General features: G+C 41.8%; 1 protein-coding gene across 14 annotated transcripts in view; it reads right to left on the minus strand.

Moving 5' to 3' along the window:
* Positions 1-16,924, minus strand: part of TRIM9 (tripartite motif containing 9) — an 87,224-nt gene that overhangs the window by 15,539 nt on the left and 54,761 nt on the right. For 6 of the 14 annotated variants that reach the window (XM_081161735.1, XM_081161738.1, XM_081161741.1 and 3 more), the window contains exons 6-7: positions 9,770-9,927; positions 8,442-8,580 (exon numbers count right to left, since the gene is read on the minus strand). In XM_081161735.1, the coding sequence (XP_081017861.1) occupies positions 8,442-8,580; positions 9,770-9,927 (297 nt within the window). Of the gene's footprint in view, positions 1-8,441; positions 8,581-9,769; positions 9,928-12,327; positions 12,367-16,924 lie in introns of all 14 variants that reach the window. The other 8 variants (XM_081161732.1, XM_081161737.1, XM_081161729.1 and 5 more) reach the window with 2 other exon arrangements.

Genomic DNA, 16,924 nt, shown 5'->3' on the forward strand with positions numbered 1-16,924 from the left:
TTGGTTGTCCCCCTGTCTGCTAGTGAACAGCTTCGTAACAGCAGCCCTTGGGCACTGGTCCAACGAGATGGCTGCATTTCAGAGAGTAGTAAAGCAAGAGGTGTCATTAAGAACTGCAAGAGCAGCATTAAAGGTGAGTTTCAGTTCAATTATAAACCAGCTGGAAAAGAATTTGCTTTTGTTGGGAAAATTTTAAGAGACAAAGAAATGAATGAAGGAGATCGAGTTTCCTTCAATGGTCTAATAAGCATTCAAAGTCACAATCATGTCTAACTGACATGTAATTTACAGAAGGTGGTATTTTAAGCTTTCTTAAGTGTTACATTAATTGCAGTTGAGAAGTGAGAAACAAATTTGTTTTGAAACCTTTTATAAGACATGAAAAGGCCTCTTACCACCACTGGGACTGCTGCATACTTTGTCCCCAAGTCCTCCACTCCAATTTAGATACCATGGCATTAATTATAAGGAATTGTCATCAGAAGAACCAAAAATTCCTATATTTTAAATAGAAAAAAAAAGTTTCCAAAGGACTAACCTGCTCCCCAGTGTCAACTGCAAGCATATTCCCCAGAACCCAAAAATAGGGTCCAGATCCAATTCAGCCCTATGGAAAAATTCAGGAAATTCCCTGGGATATCATGCATGTTGTCAAAATTAAAAGGAACCAGGTATCTCCCTTTTCTGGGCTCTGAGACCTAGCATCATGCCTCTCACCTTGGATTTTATAAAATCTACCCAGATTTGTTCAGGTACGATTTACCTCCCATGAGGATTTTGTCCTGAAAAATGCATGTTCTTCTAACTAAATTATTTGGGGGAGGCTTTAATGCTCTGAGTCAGGAAAAGCAAAGCAGAAGCATAGGAAAAATATCTATAGTGAACCATACTTCTCCTGATGCGATTCCTTATCAGCTGTTTCCTATAGTGTTGAATTTCCAGTATCACAGGGAGACCTCTAAGACCCACGGAGGAGGCAGGAGCTGTCTACACTGGTTCACAGCACTTTCTGAAGTAGTTAACAGCTTTCAGGAGTAATTTTGAAAAGAGAAGCCACAGAAGAAAACCAGAGGGTACTAATTATAAAGAACTTAGAGGTCATCTGCTCTAAGTCTATAGACAAAAACAAAAACAAAACCCCACAACAATAAACTGAAATCCTGAGAGGTTAAGGGACACATCCGAACCAAACTGCCAGCTACAGTGGGACAGAAAAGGGATCCAGGCAGGATCAATTCCTGGTGGATAACATTTTGGGGGTGACAATGCCTTGGAAATGTATAAAAGGTAAAATTTATGCTACAGGCCAAGGGGCACACACCAGTGGTCTCAGGGGTGACCAGGGTTTGAGTAGATGGCTGAATATCAATCTCCAAACTCTGCACTATATTGAGGATGAATCTTTCCTCTCTAAATAGAGTAATTTCGTGACCTGTGGTGGTTACGGATTGAAAGGCAAACACATCACCCTTCCCTTTGGGATTTTGGCCATAGGGGGTGAGTGGGCTGAGGCATTCCCTGTGGTTGTCTCTGAGGTCAGATGAGGTTCTTCACCTCCACTCCCCCCAACCCCCACCACAAGGTTACAACTTCTCTGCTGGGTGGGGGGGTGGGGGGAGCAGTGAGCCTATCTCAGGACATCAGGGTTTAAGAGTGCAATACTTATGCTGTCCTCAAATCACTACAAAATATCTGCAAAGAGATTTAGGACAGTTGCATTGGAGGTCATTCTGGGGCTACATTCTGTCTGCACCACTGAATATTCTCTGGGTTATTTTCTTTGATGCGCGGGAGGAGCTATCACATTAGAAGGGGTAGCGTGATGCTGAGTCTAATGGGGCAAAAGGCATTTTAACCTTTATGAACAATGCCTTTTACATTTTCTTTCAGAAAGCAATTTCTAAGATGAAATTTGAAGAATCTCAGCCCTTTTATTGTCATTTGATAAAACAATCCTGGAAGGTGTTGGGGAAGATGGCTGCTGTGGACATTCAACTAAGAAGATGCTTAAAAACTCTTTTATTCAGTGCCCTGAGCACCTATTTGCTGAAGTGTTGAAATTTACAGTCTTATCTATAGCCTCGAAGATGTGGCTCCAACATTCCTTTACCTTCTCAGGCAGCGACCAGTCTCTGCAGACCAAGAGCTGCCACTGGTACCGAATGGGCTGAAGGGCCTGTCTAGGGGAGCGCTCGCCTGGGTCCTGGGGTGGGAGTGAGGACCAGAGGAAGTGCAGAGACATGAAAAAGGGACAGGACCTGAGCAGGAGCTCAGATATCATGCTGGAAATGACAGCTACTCCCACACCTCCTTTTTAAAGCAGGAATGTTATTCTTTTCAACAAAACTCTCACATGACTCTGAAAGTGTTAAAGTCCTATTTCTGGCTGGGGTTTCTGGATAAACACATGAGGCAGCTACACAACGCTGCTTCCTTCTGACAAGATGTTTCAGACACCTAGCAGACAGACGTAAGGCTGTTTTCCCTCTTTCCTTCCCTTAGCTGAGAGCAAATAGCACAGTTCTGGTGTCAGCACCCAAGCACACTGCGCTGCTCACTGGAAGCTGAAAGGCCCAGGCCTGACATGTTGCTAAACCTTTCAGAGACTCAACTTTCCCATATGTAGAGTATCGTATTAATAATTATAATACTTTCCTCATAGAGTGTGTAGTAGGTAGAATGATGGTGTACCCAATAGTGTCCACATCACAATCCTGGGAACCTGTGACTGTGTCATCTAATATGGTAAAGGGGTTTTGCAGATGTGATTAAGTTAAGGATCTTGATTTGGGGACGTTAACTATCCAGGTGGACCTAAGGGAATCACAAAGGGTCCTTATAGAAGGGAAACAAGATGGTCAGAATCAGAGATGGGAAGATGCTATGCTGCTGGCTTTGACGACGGAGGAAGGAACCATGAGCCAAGAAATACAGGCGGCTCCTAGGAGCCAGGAAAGGAAAAAGATTGGATTTTCCCCTGCAACAGCCTGAAGGAACGCAGCCCTACTGATACCTCACTTTAAGCCCAGTGAAACCCATTTAGGATTCTGACCTCTAGAACTGTAAGGTGATAGATTTGTGCTGTTTTAAACTGCCAAGCTTGTGGCAACTTTTTAAGCAGTAATGGAGAAAAAAAAATGCACAGGGTAAACATGGAATGTTGCAGCAACAGAATGGGGGGCTGTTAGACATTAGCAATGGGAACCGAGGTGTAGTCTAAAGTCTATATAGCTGTCATTTTTCATGGAATATTTTAATGGACGATGAATAAGGTCCTTAGGACCGTGACACAAAGTGGATTAGGTTTATCATCATAGTGTTCTTTGGCGGGTGGGGGGCTTATTTCATATTGTGATGCCATAAGGCCTTCTGAGGTATATCTAATACCTCATTATCGAAGATTCCAAGTAATATACTGACTTTTAAGTGTGTTAGATGGAAATCTTTGCAAAATGCATTATATAACTTCTTAATCACAATATATGCAATAGAATGTTCTCACTTTATTTTTGTCTGTTTACTTGTTCCAGTTACCTTTCCTGCTCAATGCTACCAACAGCCTCAACTCACTTCTGTATCAAATCCTCCTTCTCTCTTCCAATGTGATGCTTCTAGTGCTCTTTGAAAATGAGTCGTGAGGTCAGTGGGACCGTGTGTAAACTAAGAATAAGTGAGAACTGTGTGAGACCAAGGGCTCTGCTGTGAGGATAACACAGGAGCTTCTACGCCTGAACTCTGTCTTCCTTTTTGCCCAGTCAGAGGTCACTGTGGCTTACTTCTTGCTTGTCAGATGACTATCTATACCGTAGGGTAGGCATCTTAGTTTCAGAGAGGGCAGGTGGTACCATAGCTTTTAGGCGCCGTGAAGTTCAGGAAGGAGTAGGAGTAAACCCATGCCCCCTAGAGCAGGGGCCATGCCCTATGCATCTCTGTGGTCCTGGGGCCCAGCCCAGTGCCTGACAACATCGAGGTGCCCAATTAATGTTTCTGAATGAATGATGTCCTTTTCATAGTCACCTGAATGCCGATTTGGAAGTTTTTGTCTTGCATACAGTTAGTCCCTTTGTTTGGATTTCTCTCTCCCTCTCTCTTCTCTGGGAAGTCTTCTCTCCCCTTTAGATCATGTTCATTTCCCCTGAAATATGTTATAATGTATTTCATGTAGCCCTTAGATGTAAAATAGCCAGAATATTATTCCCATGAAAATATACATTAAACAACTTTCTTTTAATGCTAAGTGAAATAAGTCAGACAGAGAAAGACGAAATGCCATATGATTTCTCTTATATGTTGAATTTAAAAAACTCATAGGTACAGAGAACAGACAGATGGTTGCCGGAGGGCAGGAGGGTTGGGGGAACTGGGTGAAAAGGTGAGGGATTAAGAAGTACAGATTGGTAGTGACAAAATAGTCGGGGGGATGTAAAGTACAGCATAGGGAATATAGTCAGTATAGTCAACAATATTGTGATAACTATGCATGGTGCCAGGTGGGTACTGGAAGTATCAGGGGCTCACTTTGCAAAGTATATGATTGTCTAATCACTATGCCATACACCTGGAACTAATGCAAAATAATACTGAACGTAAACTGTAATTGAAAAATAAAATTAAAAAATTCAAATAAAAAGTTAATCAGATACAAAAATAACAAAAAATAAACAAAACCTCCCCCAAAACCCTCTTTTAGAAACATTTTTAACTTTGGGTCAAAAGCTTTTGCCTATAGGTCAAAATTAAACTTTAAATAGTAGAGTTAAAGTGACAAAAGTGGAACAGTTCATACATTTCTGGTATAAAATCTGTTTGGAAGGCAATTTGGCAACAGACCGAGCGCCTTAAAAATGTTCATACTCCTTGGCCCCTAATGCCACTTCTAAGAATTTGTCCAAGAAAAATAATCTTTCCGCACGGAGTGTTAAGGAGTATCTATTGCACAGAGTGTGCCACCCTTCGTGCCCTAAGCCCCAGAGGGCCTGGTGAGCTGCAGCTCCATCTCTGCGGAGAAGGCCGCGCGGAGCAATCGCCTGCTCTGAGATCTGAGGCGGGTCAGAGAAGAGACCTTTCTTTTCAGCCAATCAACAGTCTCCATGAGTTACGTGACCCCAGGAATAGTACCTTTGGTCTATTTCACTTGTCTTCAGAGTAAAGAAAACGAAAAAGGTATAGTCTGTTTAGGTAGGCAGAGGGAAAAATAAACACAAATATTTCCTGTCGTCTTGTCAGCCTTGTCTTTCTTTTTGTTTTTTCAGGAGTAGTCTCCCAGATACAGCATGAGTCCAGAACTCTGTGTATTAAGACGGTCTTGTTACAGAATGTTTTCAATGGATATTCTTTTGCAGATGGTTTCAAAGCCTGTGTAACACAGGCATGATGGCTATTTAATGAATTACTTTAAAGATATACACAGCCAGGGTTGTAGGCCGTATTTTAAAATTTTGTTAACATTCTTAATTGCTTATAGTTCTATTTCTTCTTAAGTCAGGGTAATTTGCCGACCTTATTTGCATGGCTATTTTAGGTACATTCCCAAGAACTTTGCTTTCAGGCAACTAACCAAACATGCATTTTCCTTTTCTCTTCTCTTTTAATAACACATTTTTTATAATTTCCATTGAATTAAATTATTTTCCACTGCTCTCCTGACCAATTCCCCTATACAAATGATGTCTTCCTGCTGGTCCCTTTCCCCTCTTTCATGCTGTTTATAGTGACTTGCAAATATGCAACTATTGGTGTGTCTATTTCTTCAAGGCCTGTCTCTTCCCAGGCGGCAGGGGTGAGGCCTGCTCCACACTCCATACCCACAGCCTAGGACACAGTGGGTACTTATCAAACGCTGCTCAACAAATAGATAAATAAACACACATTTGCTTTTGAAAAAAGTGATGAGAGTTCATAACAATGCAGACATTTGATCTTCCCGGCTAAGGTTACCTGTAGGTTAGCAGAAGGTTTTGTGATAGTTCAAAGAGTGTAAGTGATAAGTGATTTAAACCTCAGATGGAATGCATGTAAATACAAGTTCAACTTGCAATCACCTATGATTGTATTCTGTGACAAAGACTTTTTGTTTTGAACTTTGGAAAAGGGTTAACTCTTGCTAAGAAGAATGCAAAAGATTATGTTATAGTAGAAAGCCAAAACCAACCACCCCATCACCCCCAGTAGCAGCAAAGAAAAAAAAATCTCTGATGCAAACCTTTCCAGGAACTATACGAAATAATCTCAATAAAGCATAAGATCCTTTAATATATCAACACTCCATTAATGGCATTTTCCCCACTGATTTCTAAAAAACAAAAAAGAGATATAATTCTTTAATTCTATAGGCTTTCTGTATTGTTACAGATTGATTAAATCATTTTTTGAAAAACAAACTATTCATTGTATTTTTTTCTTGCTTTCTAAATCTTGTCTCACTGTTTGAATGAGTTAGAATGAGGGAGAAACAAATAGAACAAGCCAAAGTTATGGAGAAGGTATGTGTGTGAACTTTATTTCATCATGAGAAAATCACTTCTGTGCAGTAACAGAGAATCCCGATATCTACACGGTGATAAGGTTTCTTTCTTTGTAGTTAAGATACATACCTTATATTTGTACACAATATATAAAATTCACGGAGGAAGTTATTTTCTACAGCACAGTTTCTTTGTTGGAAGAGGACTTGCTCCGTTAGTTTCTTTTAGAAAACGACCCCCAGTTCTGTGACTGTGGTACCAAGGGTCGCAGTTCCAACTTTGTAATTTATTAGACACCATAATCTTAGGAACGTTAAGTGAAAGCTACAAACTACACCCTCCTGCAGGATGAAAAGAGAGACATAAGTGCTCAGGCTACGAAGCTAATAACTGATTTTAGCAGAATAGTATGATTTCCACAATGTATTAGGAAAAGAAATAGTTTCCCCGTAAGTCTGATGGCACGCATTAGTAACTTGGCTGCAAATGGTCTCCCTGCTCTGACGGCGTGCACCCCACTCTGCTATCACACATCCTGGATGCACATGGAAATGAGGCCATCACTGCGAAGGGACTTGTGCACTGCGTCTAAGAGGAACTCCTGGAGGGCTTTGGAGGTTAGCATGGTACTTTGGGAGAAGAGGCTACTGCTCTCAGGCTGATAGGCCATCCCAGGGAGAAGTTGCTAAAATGATCATTCCAAGTTGGCTCTCGCTACTACATCCCTATAATCCAAACGGAAATAGACCACGTGGGCATTTTCCCCTCAAGAAATCCTTCTCTTTGAATAGCATTCCTCGCAGACTTATGACTGCTCCCCACACATGGTTTGCACGGCCAGGGGCCTATCAACCTTGCTGTGGGATTTGAAGTTGTGCTTGTTTTTAACCATGTGAACCATTTTAGGGGTGACTGGCATGGGCTGAGGTTTATGGGAAGTGGGGAAAAACACACCACCATAGTTCTTTTAGCTAACGTCTCGGATTTGACCCAAATCAACAAAATTAGTTCTGCAGAGGGAAGTTATGGAGAATGCTGGTGGTGTGAGGGTGACATCTATGATTAAAATCATACCCAGAAGGTCTGAAAATGCTTTGGCACCAACCACAAATACCTCTTCATAGGTTGAGTTTCATGTGTTGCAATTGCTATTAAAACGAAAATGTTAAAAGCCTCAGGTTATACCTGGCCATCAAATTCAAGCCTCTCTTCTGAGTTGGTGGCTTGCCTTTGATGACCAAAATATTTACAGTTTAGCCACAAAGCGAAAGTTCTCTAGAGAATGACCTTATGTGGTGGCCCTAAGCAGCCTAACCAAGCCTCGAGGGACTGGCAAAGATGAAATCGCAAAGTAAGGCAGGGCTGCCTGTCTTGTCCTGTCTGGTGCCCACAGGAGGCCTCAGTCCTGGTGCCGCCGGCCGGGGCTCTGGGTGCGAAATGGAAGCAGTCCATGCTGGTTAAGCCAGGGGTGGCCAGCAGGCTCGCTCTGAACTACTCTAGCACCCCACACCCATTGGAAACACGCTTAGTCAGACAAACTCACAGCTGGAAAGAACCTCAGCCCACCCTCAGGAATTAGCAAGAACTAAAAGGCAATTTACAATCACCTGGGCAGCACTGGCAAAGGGTGTGTATGGTGGAAAATGGGAGCCTGCCCTAGAGCCTGGCTACCTTGGCCTCACACACCGGGGGGCACTCAGGCCTTCGTTTTTCAGCTTCTTCAGCTTCTTAGTTAGAGTGTTAGCAGAGGAAGCCGCCGGCCCAAGCCATTTGAGCTGCCGCTGTGGACTCTTTGGTTTGGCACATCCACACACCATGGGCTCTAGCGCGGGAGAGGACAGTGGCCCTGTGCCAGAATGCAGAGCAAGTCATGGAAACACTGCAGCGTGTGGGCAGTGGTGGGGCTACCTCCGGCTTGCCAGCCATTCTAGACGCCTCGCAGCTCTCGCTCTGAGGGATACTGCTGAAGGGCCTTACCCTCGGACGTTTGGAGGACCAGGGTCTTGCTGTACTGGCTGACTCCTGTTTTGTTGAAGGCCTTGACGCGAGCGTTGTACGTGCTGTTGAAGTGTAGACCATCCACGGTGCACATTGTCTCCTTTCCAACATACACTTCCTGAGGGTCAACAAATAACAGGCCACCATTTAACAGGAACCCTTGTAAGGGGCTAGGGGGTAGTGTTTCCCAGTGGTTAGGAACAAGTGCTTTGGCATCAACCTGATCTGGATTCAAATCCTGTGAGATATTGGGCCATTTAATTGACCTCTTTTAGCCTTAGTTTCCTCATCTGTAGAATGGGTATAGTAATGCCCAGCTTATGAGGTTGGTGTGAGGATTATATAAGGTCCTATGGGCAAACTGACTACCATACTACCTTGTATTTAGCATGGGCCTGGCAGCTTAATGAATGGGAGTTATTAGCAGCTCTGGCTTAAAAAATTAAAATTGGGTGTTATAAGGTAGCATTACACTTATTATTAACATAGCATTTATACAGTATATTATACCTGTGAGCTCTTTATCCATCAGCATGATTTATAAAAACAAATTTGAAAACATGAGGGTGGTCTCTATGCTGTGATTATAATTCCACCAATGACTTCGGGAACTGTTAGGAAGACTATACACGCAAAGCGGTAGGAGTACAGGCTTACATCACAGTACAGAAGGCAGGGGAAGAAACAGGGAAGGGAGGAAGAGCGGCATTTCGAAGGCTTAAAATAAGCCCTAGCATAAGGCATCTTTAGCAGAGGTTAGGCATCTGCCTTCCTGTTTAGCTGCACACTTTGCAACATAACTCTGATGTCATGAGTAAAAATAAATCGCGTTCAAAGCACTGCCTTAAAACGACAGCTCTCCAGGGGGGCACTAAGAAGATGCAGCCTGGGACGGCAGCAGGCTGAGGATTTTACATGGACTATCTACGCGACTCTTAACCAATGCATGAGGTACACGTTGTCATCATCACCCCCATTTTACAACTGAGGGTGAGGGGGCTCAGAGAGGTGAGGAGCGGGCCCAAGTGGGGGAACCTGGACTTGAACGCGGGCATGGCCTCCGCAGCTTGCAGCACTGCGCGGACTTGCTCTTAGGAGCCGTGGGGCTGTTTCCATCAGAGGCTCCCGCATCCACCTTTGCCCGGTGCAAGGAGAGAGCGGGCCCTGCGGGATGGGCAGGCAGGCCCTGCGGGATGGGCAGGCGGGCCATGCGGGATGGCCGCCCCGGGGAGGTGGCCAGCGGCTGAGACTCCGCGGCGGGCCCGGGGCGCCGCGGGTTGGCCCCGCAGGGGGCGCGCGCGGCTTACCCTGAACTGGCCGCCGCTGCCGTCGTCCAGCTCCAGGATGTACCCCTCCGCGGGCACCGCCGACAGCGGCGGCTGCTTCCAGGACAGCGTGGCGCTGTTGTTGTGGGTGCAGCACTCCTCCAGCTGCAGGATGGGGGTCGCTGGGACTGGAGAGGAAGCTAAACAGAAATTAGTGTAACCCTGGCTTCTGTTGCGCTGCAAACGCTTCAGTGTCTTGGAATGATAGACATTCCTCTGATAAGCGTGACTAGGCTAAGGGGCTAGCCCCGGGTGCATGGGGGACCTGAACAGGACACCCCCGCCCTCCGCATCAGACATCATCCGTAAGGGAAATGGTTTAGATGGGGGACAGATTTCCAGTCCAGCCCACTAAAGCCTGTTTAACCCATCCCATGGCTGACAAATCTATCATAACATTTATTCTGAGCCCTACACCCCAATTTATAAAGTTGGAACTGCTCATTCTGAGAAATATCTCTGAAACCACTGTATTTCTAAGGTCCTATCATTTTATTTATTTTTTAAACCAGTGACTCTACTCAAGGCCTTGTGCATATAAGTAGCTAAAACAGTGTACTGTTGAAAATTTGGTATCAATTGACACAGTGATTCCTCAGTTTTGAAACATCTGAGGAACTTGACATCATTCTTCCAAGGTAGCTATACCTGGAAGACAGCACTGGCTCCAGTCCATTCTCTCTGCAGGTATTGAACAGTCAACTGGGAATCTAGAGAGCAGGATGGGGGCCGTGGGGCCTGGCAGGGGAGAGGCAGGGTCCTTGTGACCTTGTGGGAATCTGTCACAGTGTTTCTAGTCGCAACATAACCCTGTCTTCATTTTGTGCCACGTCTTCTGTGTTACTTAACACTGCAGATTAGTTAAGCCTTTAGCCACACGGACGCAGAAATGCTAGGTAAAAAATAATCCAAGTTCCTACATAAACTCAATCTATATATCTGGGAACAACGTTTTTACCAACTGCTTAAAATCTTTTTTCAGCACCAGAATATAAATTTATTTTTGTAGCACTTTAACAATAGGAGAAAACAGTTTAGCTCACATCCAGGGACATTTAGATGAACAAATGCTAATTGTGGAACACCTGGTAAGCTGAACTAAAACTAGACTCTGAATGTCATGCATTGAATTAAATCTGTTCCTTGCCAGTCATCCCAAACAAGGACACGGTTAATTTAACAGCTGTTTAAGAAACAGGTTCTGTGGTGGGTAGCCTAGAAACCAAAAGCAGTGACTATACCATGAGAGATGTGAACATAAAGCAGGTCAATTACCTTATACTTATGAAAAGACCACAATACATTACGAGAAGACCATGCCTGAGTTACTAGATCAAACATAATTAAATTAAAATTATGACCAGTTAATTGGAGGTGTTCTATTTAGGAAGGGACATCATGTTTCAAGTGTTAATGGCATAGAGTTCAGACGGAATCTTATCAGAAATCAATGGCACCTGTAGCCCCAGAAATCCCAGAACATCTGGATGTGGAGGAAATGAGATACATTCATTGCTTTGTTCAATAGAAAGACTATAGGACTGGATGGAGGAAGGAAAAGAGAGAAGACATAACTCCCTCTAATGATTCTAATGACCATCTACACATAAGCAGGTATCACCCAAGAGTTGTAATTAGAGGGTTAACTTTAGGTTATTATACATGTTAGGGACTTACTTTGTCATTTATACATTTTTCCTTATAAAAAGAATACATTTGAGCATATTAATTGTGGAGTAAAATATGCCAAGTTCAAGTAAACCATTCTTCAAAGGGCTTCTAAAGACATGGTTTGATTCTTCCTGGGGACATTTGCTCTTAACTGGCCTTATTAGTTAGAGCTACCATAAATCACCAATTCCTAGGACTCTCTTTATTTCATTAGCTCTCCTATCAGTCTTCATTTTCCCTCTGTTCATGTTTCAGGAAAGTCTATATTTCATTAATTTTAAAATCAAAGAATGAGATCACTGTAAGAAACCAATAAGATGGTTTCAGGTTGAATCATACAAATGCTTGCAATGTCTCTGATAAGAAACTCAAATTTTCATGGAAAACAGTATGGAGTTTCCTCAAATTTCCCTATATAGACATAGGTATAATGAAAAGATTAATTGAAATACATAGTGTCATGTATAATTAAAACATGTGAACTTCATTTATAAGTCCTCAGTGCACACACTTTAAAAGACCAAAAGGAAAGAAAGAAGTCTAACCACTCACTAATCTTCAAATCTTAATATTGTCCCAGGTTTAAACAAATAAGCAAACAAAAAGAGAGGAAGTGAGCATGAGAGAGAAACTAAATGAAGGGCCCTAGAGACATTTGCATGTCTAAGTTTATTTCTCAGTGTGCTCAGAATCATTTTTTTTCATTATTTATCCCAAAGTGATGTTGCATATGAAAGGCAAATGTGACAATGTTAAGGCTGACATGTTAGAAAAACATTTTATAGTGAATGTTAACATTACCCCTTTCACTTTGTTAGGTATAAAATAAATGGTCTACAAGAATCCAAAGTATTTCCAAATTAATTTACCTTTTTGGAAATGGGTAGCATCACAGTTCCTGGGCTGAACTACAAGAAAAAATGTTTTATTTTATTGAAACTCCTGTAACTGAAGCTGCCATAGCTATCTTAATCTGAACGCTTTTGTGATCATTCCTAGACATCATTGGTTTCTCCTAAAGAACTAATTTCTCCTATCTGATCAGAATTCTAGTACTTAGCATTCTTTTAGCCCATAAAATCAAGCTTCAGGCTAAAAGTCTCCTCTTAGATAGAAAGGGGAAGCTGCTCTCACTGACTTCCTTGAAGGGGCCTGGTGGAGCTATGGCTCAAAATTAAATTTTGCAACAGTGTCTTCTTATACTAAGGTTTTCAAATGTTTTAACTTTTTAAGGCCATTCTGGTTCAAATTATGGCTCAGATTTTTCATTTTCATTTAATATTTTCCTCCTAATCCTTCAGATAGTCACAGCCACCCAGAATTCCTCTGTAAAAGGTAATAGGACAGGTGAGGAGGGGAAGTTGGCCTCCCACTGTCTACAGGAAAAAATAATGATAGGTGACACCTTTGAGCACTTACTGAATGCACAACAGTGTGGTGAAGAGTCTTATATGGATTCACTCATTTAATTTTCACAACAATCCCACAGTAACTGGTACTGTTATTATCTCAACTTTGTAGATGAGGAAACTGAAACACAGAAAGTCTCATGGCTAGTAAGTGGCAGAGTTGGGATTTAAAGCCAAGCTTGCATTGCATTACACTGCCTCTCTCGTCTGCTTTTATTAATAGTGCACTAGAGGGAAGTCTCCACACCTAATTCCAAGGGGAAGTTTCTTTTTGTTTCTATATGGGAACAATAAAGCCTCCCAACAACTGATGGTATGGATTAATGAAATATTTCACTGTACAAGCTATGGTGGTTGGGAATACCATTTTACTGAGTCACTTTCTCTGAAAGTCCCTTTGTGAACTGTCATTTTTTTTTTATGGTGGCTGAACAATACAAATGACATCTAAGGAGAGTTTAGACTGTTTCTGGCAAGCTGTCACTACTACAGTGTTAAAGATAAACATGAACCCAGGTTTTGAGTACATGGCTTTTACACCCCCAAACCATGAACGGGTAACATGAGTGAACAGATTACATGCAAGCCACTGTGTGTGCTCAGCTCCATCGCTGCCAAACCCCTGGGTGCACTTTCTCCATGATTTATAGGAGAGTCTGTTCAGGTCACACTGTCCTTGCCCATGACCTTGGTGCATACTCAGAGCTCTTGCATTCATCATGAATTAATAAAGATACATGTGTCTTAGGTGAGTCCAGGCACTTAAGGGGATTGGCAGCCTATGTGCTAAAAGGCTTGGTGGAGTGTTAAGTCACTGTTTCATCCTGGTTCACAATGAACACATTAGTGTTTCATTTCAGCACCAGGACTTGTGAATTTTGCAATACTTTGTGTACTTAGACGTCTCTGGGGTAATATTGTTCTGGGAGGGGGTAGGGATCTGAAATCTATTCTGAGCCAAGCAGCAGAGCCCTTTATGGACTAGGAAAAGAATCTTAAAACTTCCTTCCCATGACCTGGGAAAAAGTTGACAATAGCAATTTAGAATTAAGGAACAACTAAAAGCAACAACAACAATAACAACAATAAACACAAAGTAATGAAAACAAAAAGAAAACAAAGCTTAATCTGTTGTTTTCTATAAAAGAAAAGTCTGAGAGATGAAACACCACTCCCCATAGTCTTAGATGATTTTCTAATCAAAAGGCAACTAGAGAACATGTCATTAAAATTGCTTGGGGGGGATGTGAAATCAGAAAGAGCAGATTAGTTAAATCCTTAGTTAACAGAATAATTTTAGGCAGTGTGTTCTCACTGAATAGTAGCTGGCCTAAATGGAAACACGTAAAAACCAACAACAGAACTATCTTCTTTGATAGTAAGAAAAAAAGGCATCTGAGATAAAATTTCAAAACCAGAGAGATGCTAAAATTTTGACTCAAGGAGTAAGCAGACATTTTAGCTGTCGGTTTGAGTCATAACTTTAAATGCATATTTTATGTAATTTTGAAAATATTTTAACTTTCTACTATAACCCGCAATTAGAAGACAATTGGAACAATTAGAAAACATATCGAATTACACGTATTGTTATTTTCACAATGGTCAGATTCCTTAAAATGCTACTTAAATTTTGGTCATTTATACATGGATTTTGGGGTGCAGCTTCTTGAGATGTTTTTACTGATAAACTGTGAAAATGCAGTTTATTAAACTGACTACAAATATCCTAAAAAATTAAAAAGTCTAAAACTGCACTGATACAGTTGTATAGATGTTAGCAGTTATCAGAGGCTAGTAGAAGTCTTCACAACAGCCAATCAAGTTCCAGGCCATAAGGAGCTTTGGCTTTTTCCTTCCATCGCAAGCATCTGACAGATAAAAATTATTCTGATTCTAAAGAGGACTGTGCTCTCTGAATTAATTAAACGTAATGAGCACAAGGCAAAGCATATAAATGAACTAATCAGAAGTAAATTAAATTAAGATGAAGTGTTAAAAAGAAGAGAAAAATGGAATAATCCAGCCTCCTACAAAATGCCCTGTTATATCACCTTCATAAATAACCATTCTGGATAATTTTGTGTTCAGGTGAATTCCTGCTGTGAGTTCTGCATTTTGGCCTTTAGACCGCTTGGCATTCTCTGCTGTGTACACAGACTAATGGGCTGTACACACAGCTGTGCCCACGCTTCTATCTGTGTGCAGCCTGAATGGCCAAGTGACAATGCTTTAGGAATGTGGTCTGTGAGACACAGCACATGAACCTGAGGTCCCCGTACCAGACCAAGGGTCTGTTCACTCCAACACAATGGTTACCATCCTCCCAAGGCTTGGGCTCCACGGTAGGCAGATGGACGTGACTCAGAATGACAGCGACTGGGGGAGGAGTGGGCTCTGCCAGCTGATGGAAGCTCTTCAAAGTCCTGAGGCTTTTACCCTCTACCTGGCCCTCCCCTCCTGGCCCATCATCAAGGCTAATTGGGTTGGCTCTTTTTTTCCCTCTTCCCCACCAAAGCCTTTATATTACTCTTTTATGACATATTTTCTCTTTTGAGTTGCTTGTGACATAACCCTTCAATGATTTTTACCTCATTGAAAGAATTGGGTACAGAGAGGTGCTGATGGGGAATTTACCTGGGGCTCTAACCACGACTCACATGGCTCTATTCCACAGGCTACTGTGTAGGTCTTAAAGAAAAAATTTTAAACAGCAAGAAAGAGCTGCTGCAACAAAAAAATTAAATTTCTTAAGTTTAAGAGAGGAATTCAGTTATTCCTTAAAGAAGCCGCTTAGCAAGGCACTGGCTTTATAGCACAAACTGGAAGTTTTAGGTGTGGGTTTCCCAGCCCTGCTCCCTGGGCTTGAATCCTGGGCCTGGCACTCACTAGCTGTGTGAGCTCAGGTGAGTAACTCAGTCTTCTTGTGCCTCAGTTTTCTCAGCTGCCAACTAGGGCTGCGAGAATAAAATGAGTTAATCCATGTAAAGCACTTAGGAGGGTGTCTGACTCAGTAAGTGGTCAATAAATGCTAAACATTTTGTTACCGCAGCAAAGCATTTTTGTTTACAACCTATACACTACTTTATTCAAATATGAATTAAAGCATCATCCCAAAGCAGTACACAGTAAAACAAAAAATGAGGAAACTAAAAATAAAAAGGCAAAGATCCATTAAAAAGATGAGTTTAACTCAGTACATGGCCCTAAACCTTGCTGGGTTATATGGATCTGTCTGTCTGATAAAGGAGGCATGTAGATTTTTCTTAAGAAACAAAAATTTTAAAGCACTGACTTCAAAGTCATTTATTATGTGGACACCTTAATTGGGAGAAGCAAAGAGCAAATCAATTTCTTAAGAAACATCAGAAAATGACTAACTTATAGAGAGAACAGATCAGGGATTGGGGTCGTGGAGGGAGGGGGGTGGCTGTAACTATAAGGGGTTAGACTGAGGGAGATCTCTGTGGTGATACAATAGCTGTGTATCTTGACTGTAGTGGCGGTGCACACCTGACAAGATGGCATGGAACTAGACACACACAACATGTCAATGTCAATTTCCTGTTTTTGACATTATATGATTGTTATGCAAGATGTAACCGTTGATAGAAACTGCATAAAGTGTACAGGGACCCCTCCTTACTATTGTGGCAGCTTCCTATGAATATATAATTATTTCAATATAAAAAGTAAAAATAAATCCTATCAGAAATATTTTTCAAATGGATATTATTTACACTGCCATTAAAATATTGCATGATTGGCTTGAGTTTTTATTTTGATTTGAGTTAATTTCCTTAAAATAATTTTAAATATTTTTCCTTTCCCTTGGCCACCCCAAAATCTCAGAGAACTTGCCATATCCTTTAATCACATAAATAAAAAAGTTAAAAGTTTATTTCAAATTTTCATTTTCTTTCTGTATCCAGGCTTGAGTTTTCCTGACCGGTATTGGCAAGCCGCCGATCCCCTCAGATTCCCACTAACCCATGTTCAACCGTTTGCTCACTGTCTCTGTCCACGTGGAAGCGGTCATTTCAATTCTGAACTCCCT

The sequence above is a fragment of the Miniopterus schreibersii genome (assembly GCF_964146895.1).
Source record: "Miniopterus schreibersii genome assembly, chromosome: 1".
NCBI lineage: Eukaryota > Metazoa > Chordata > Mammalia > Chiroptera > Miniopteridae > Miniopterus > Miniopterus schreibersii.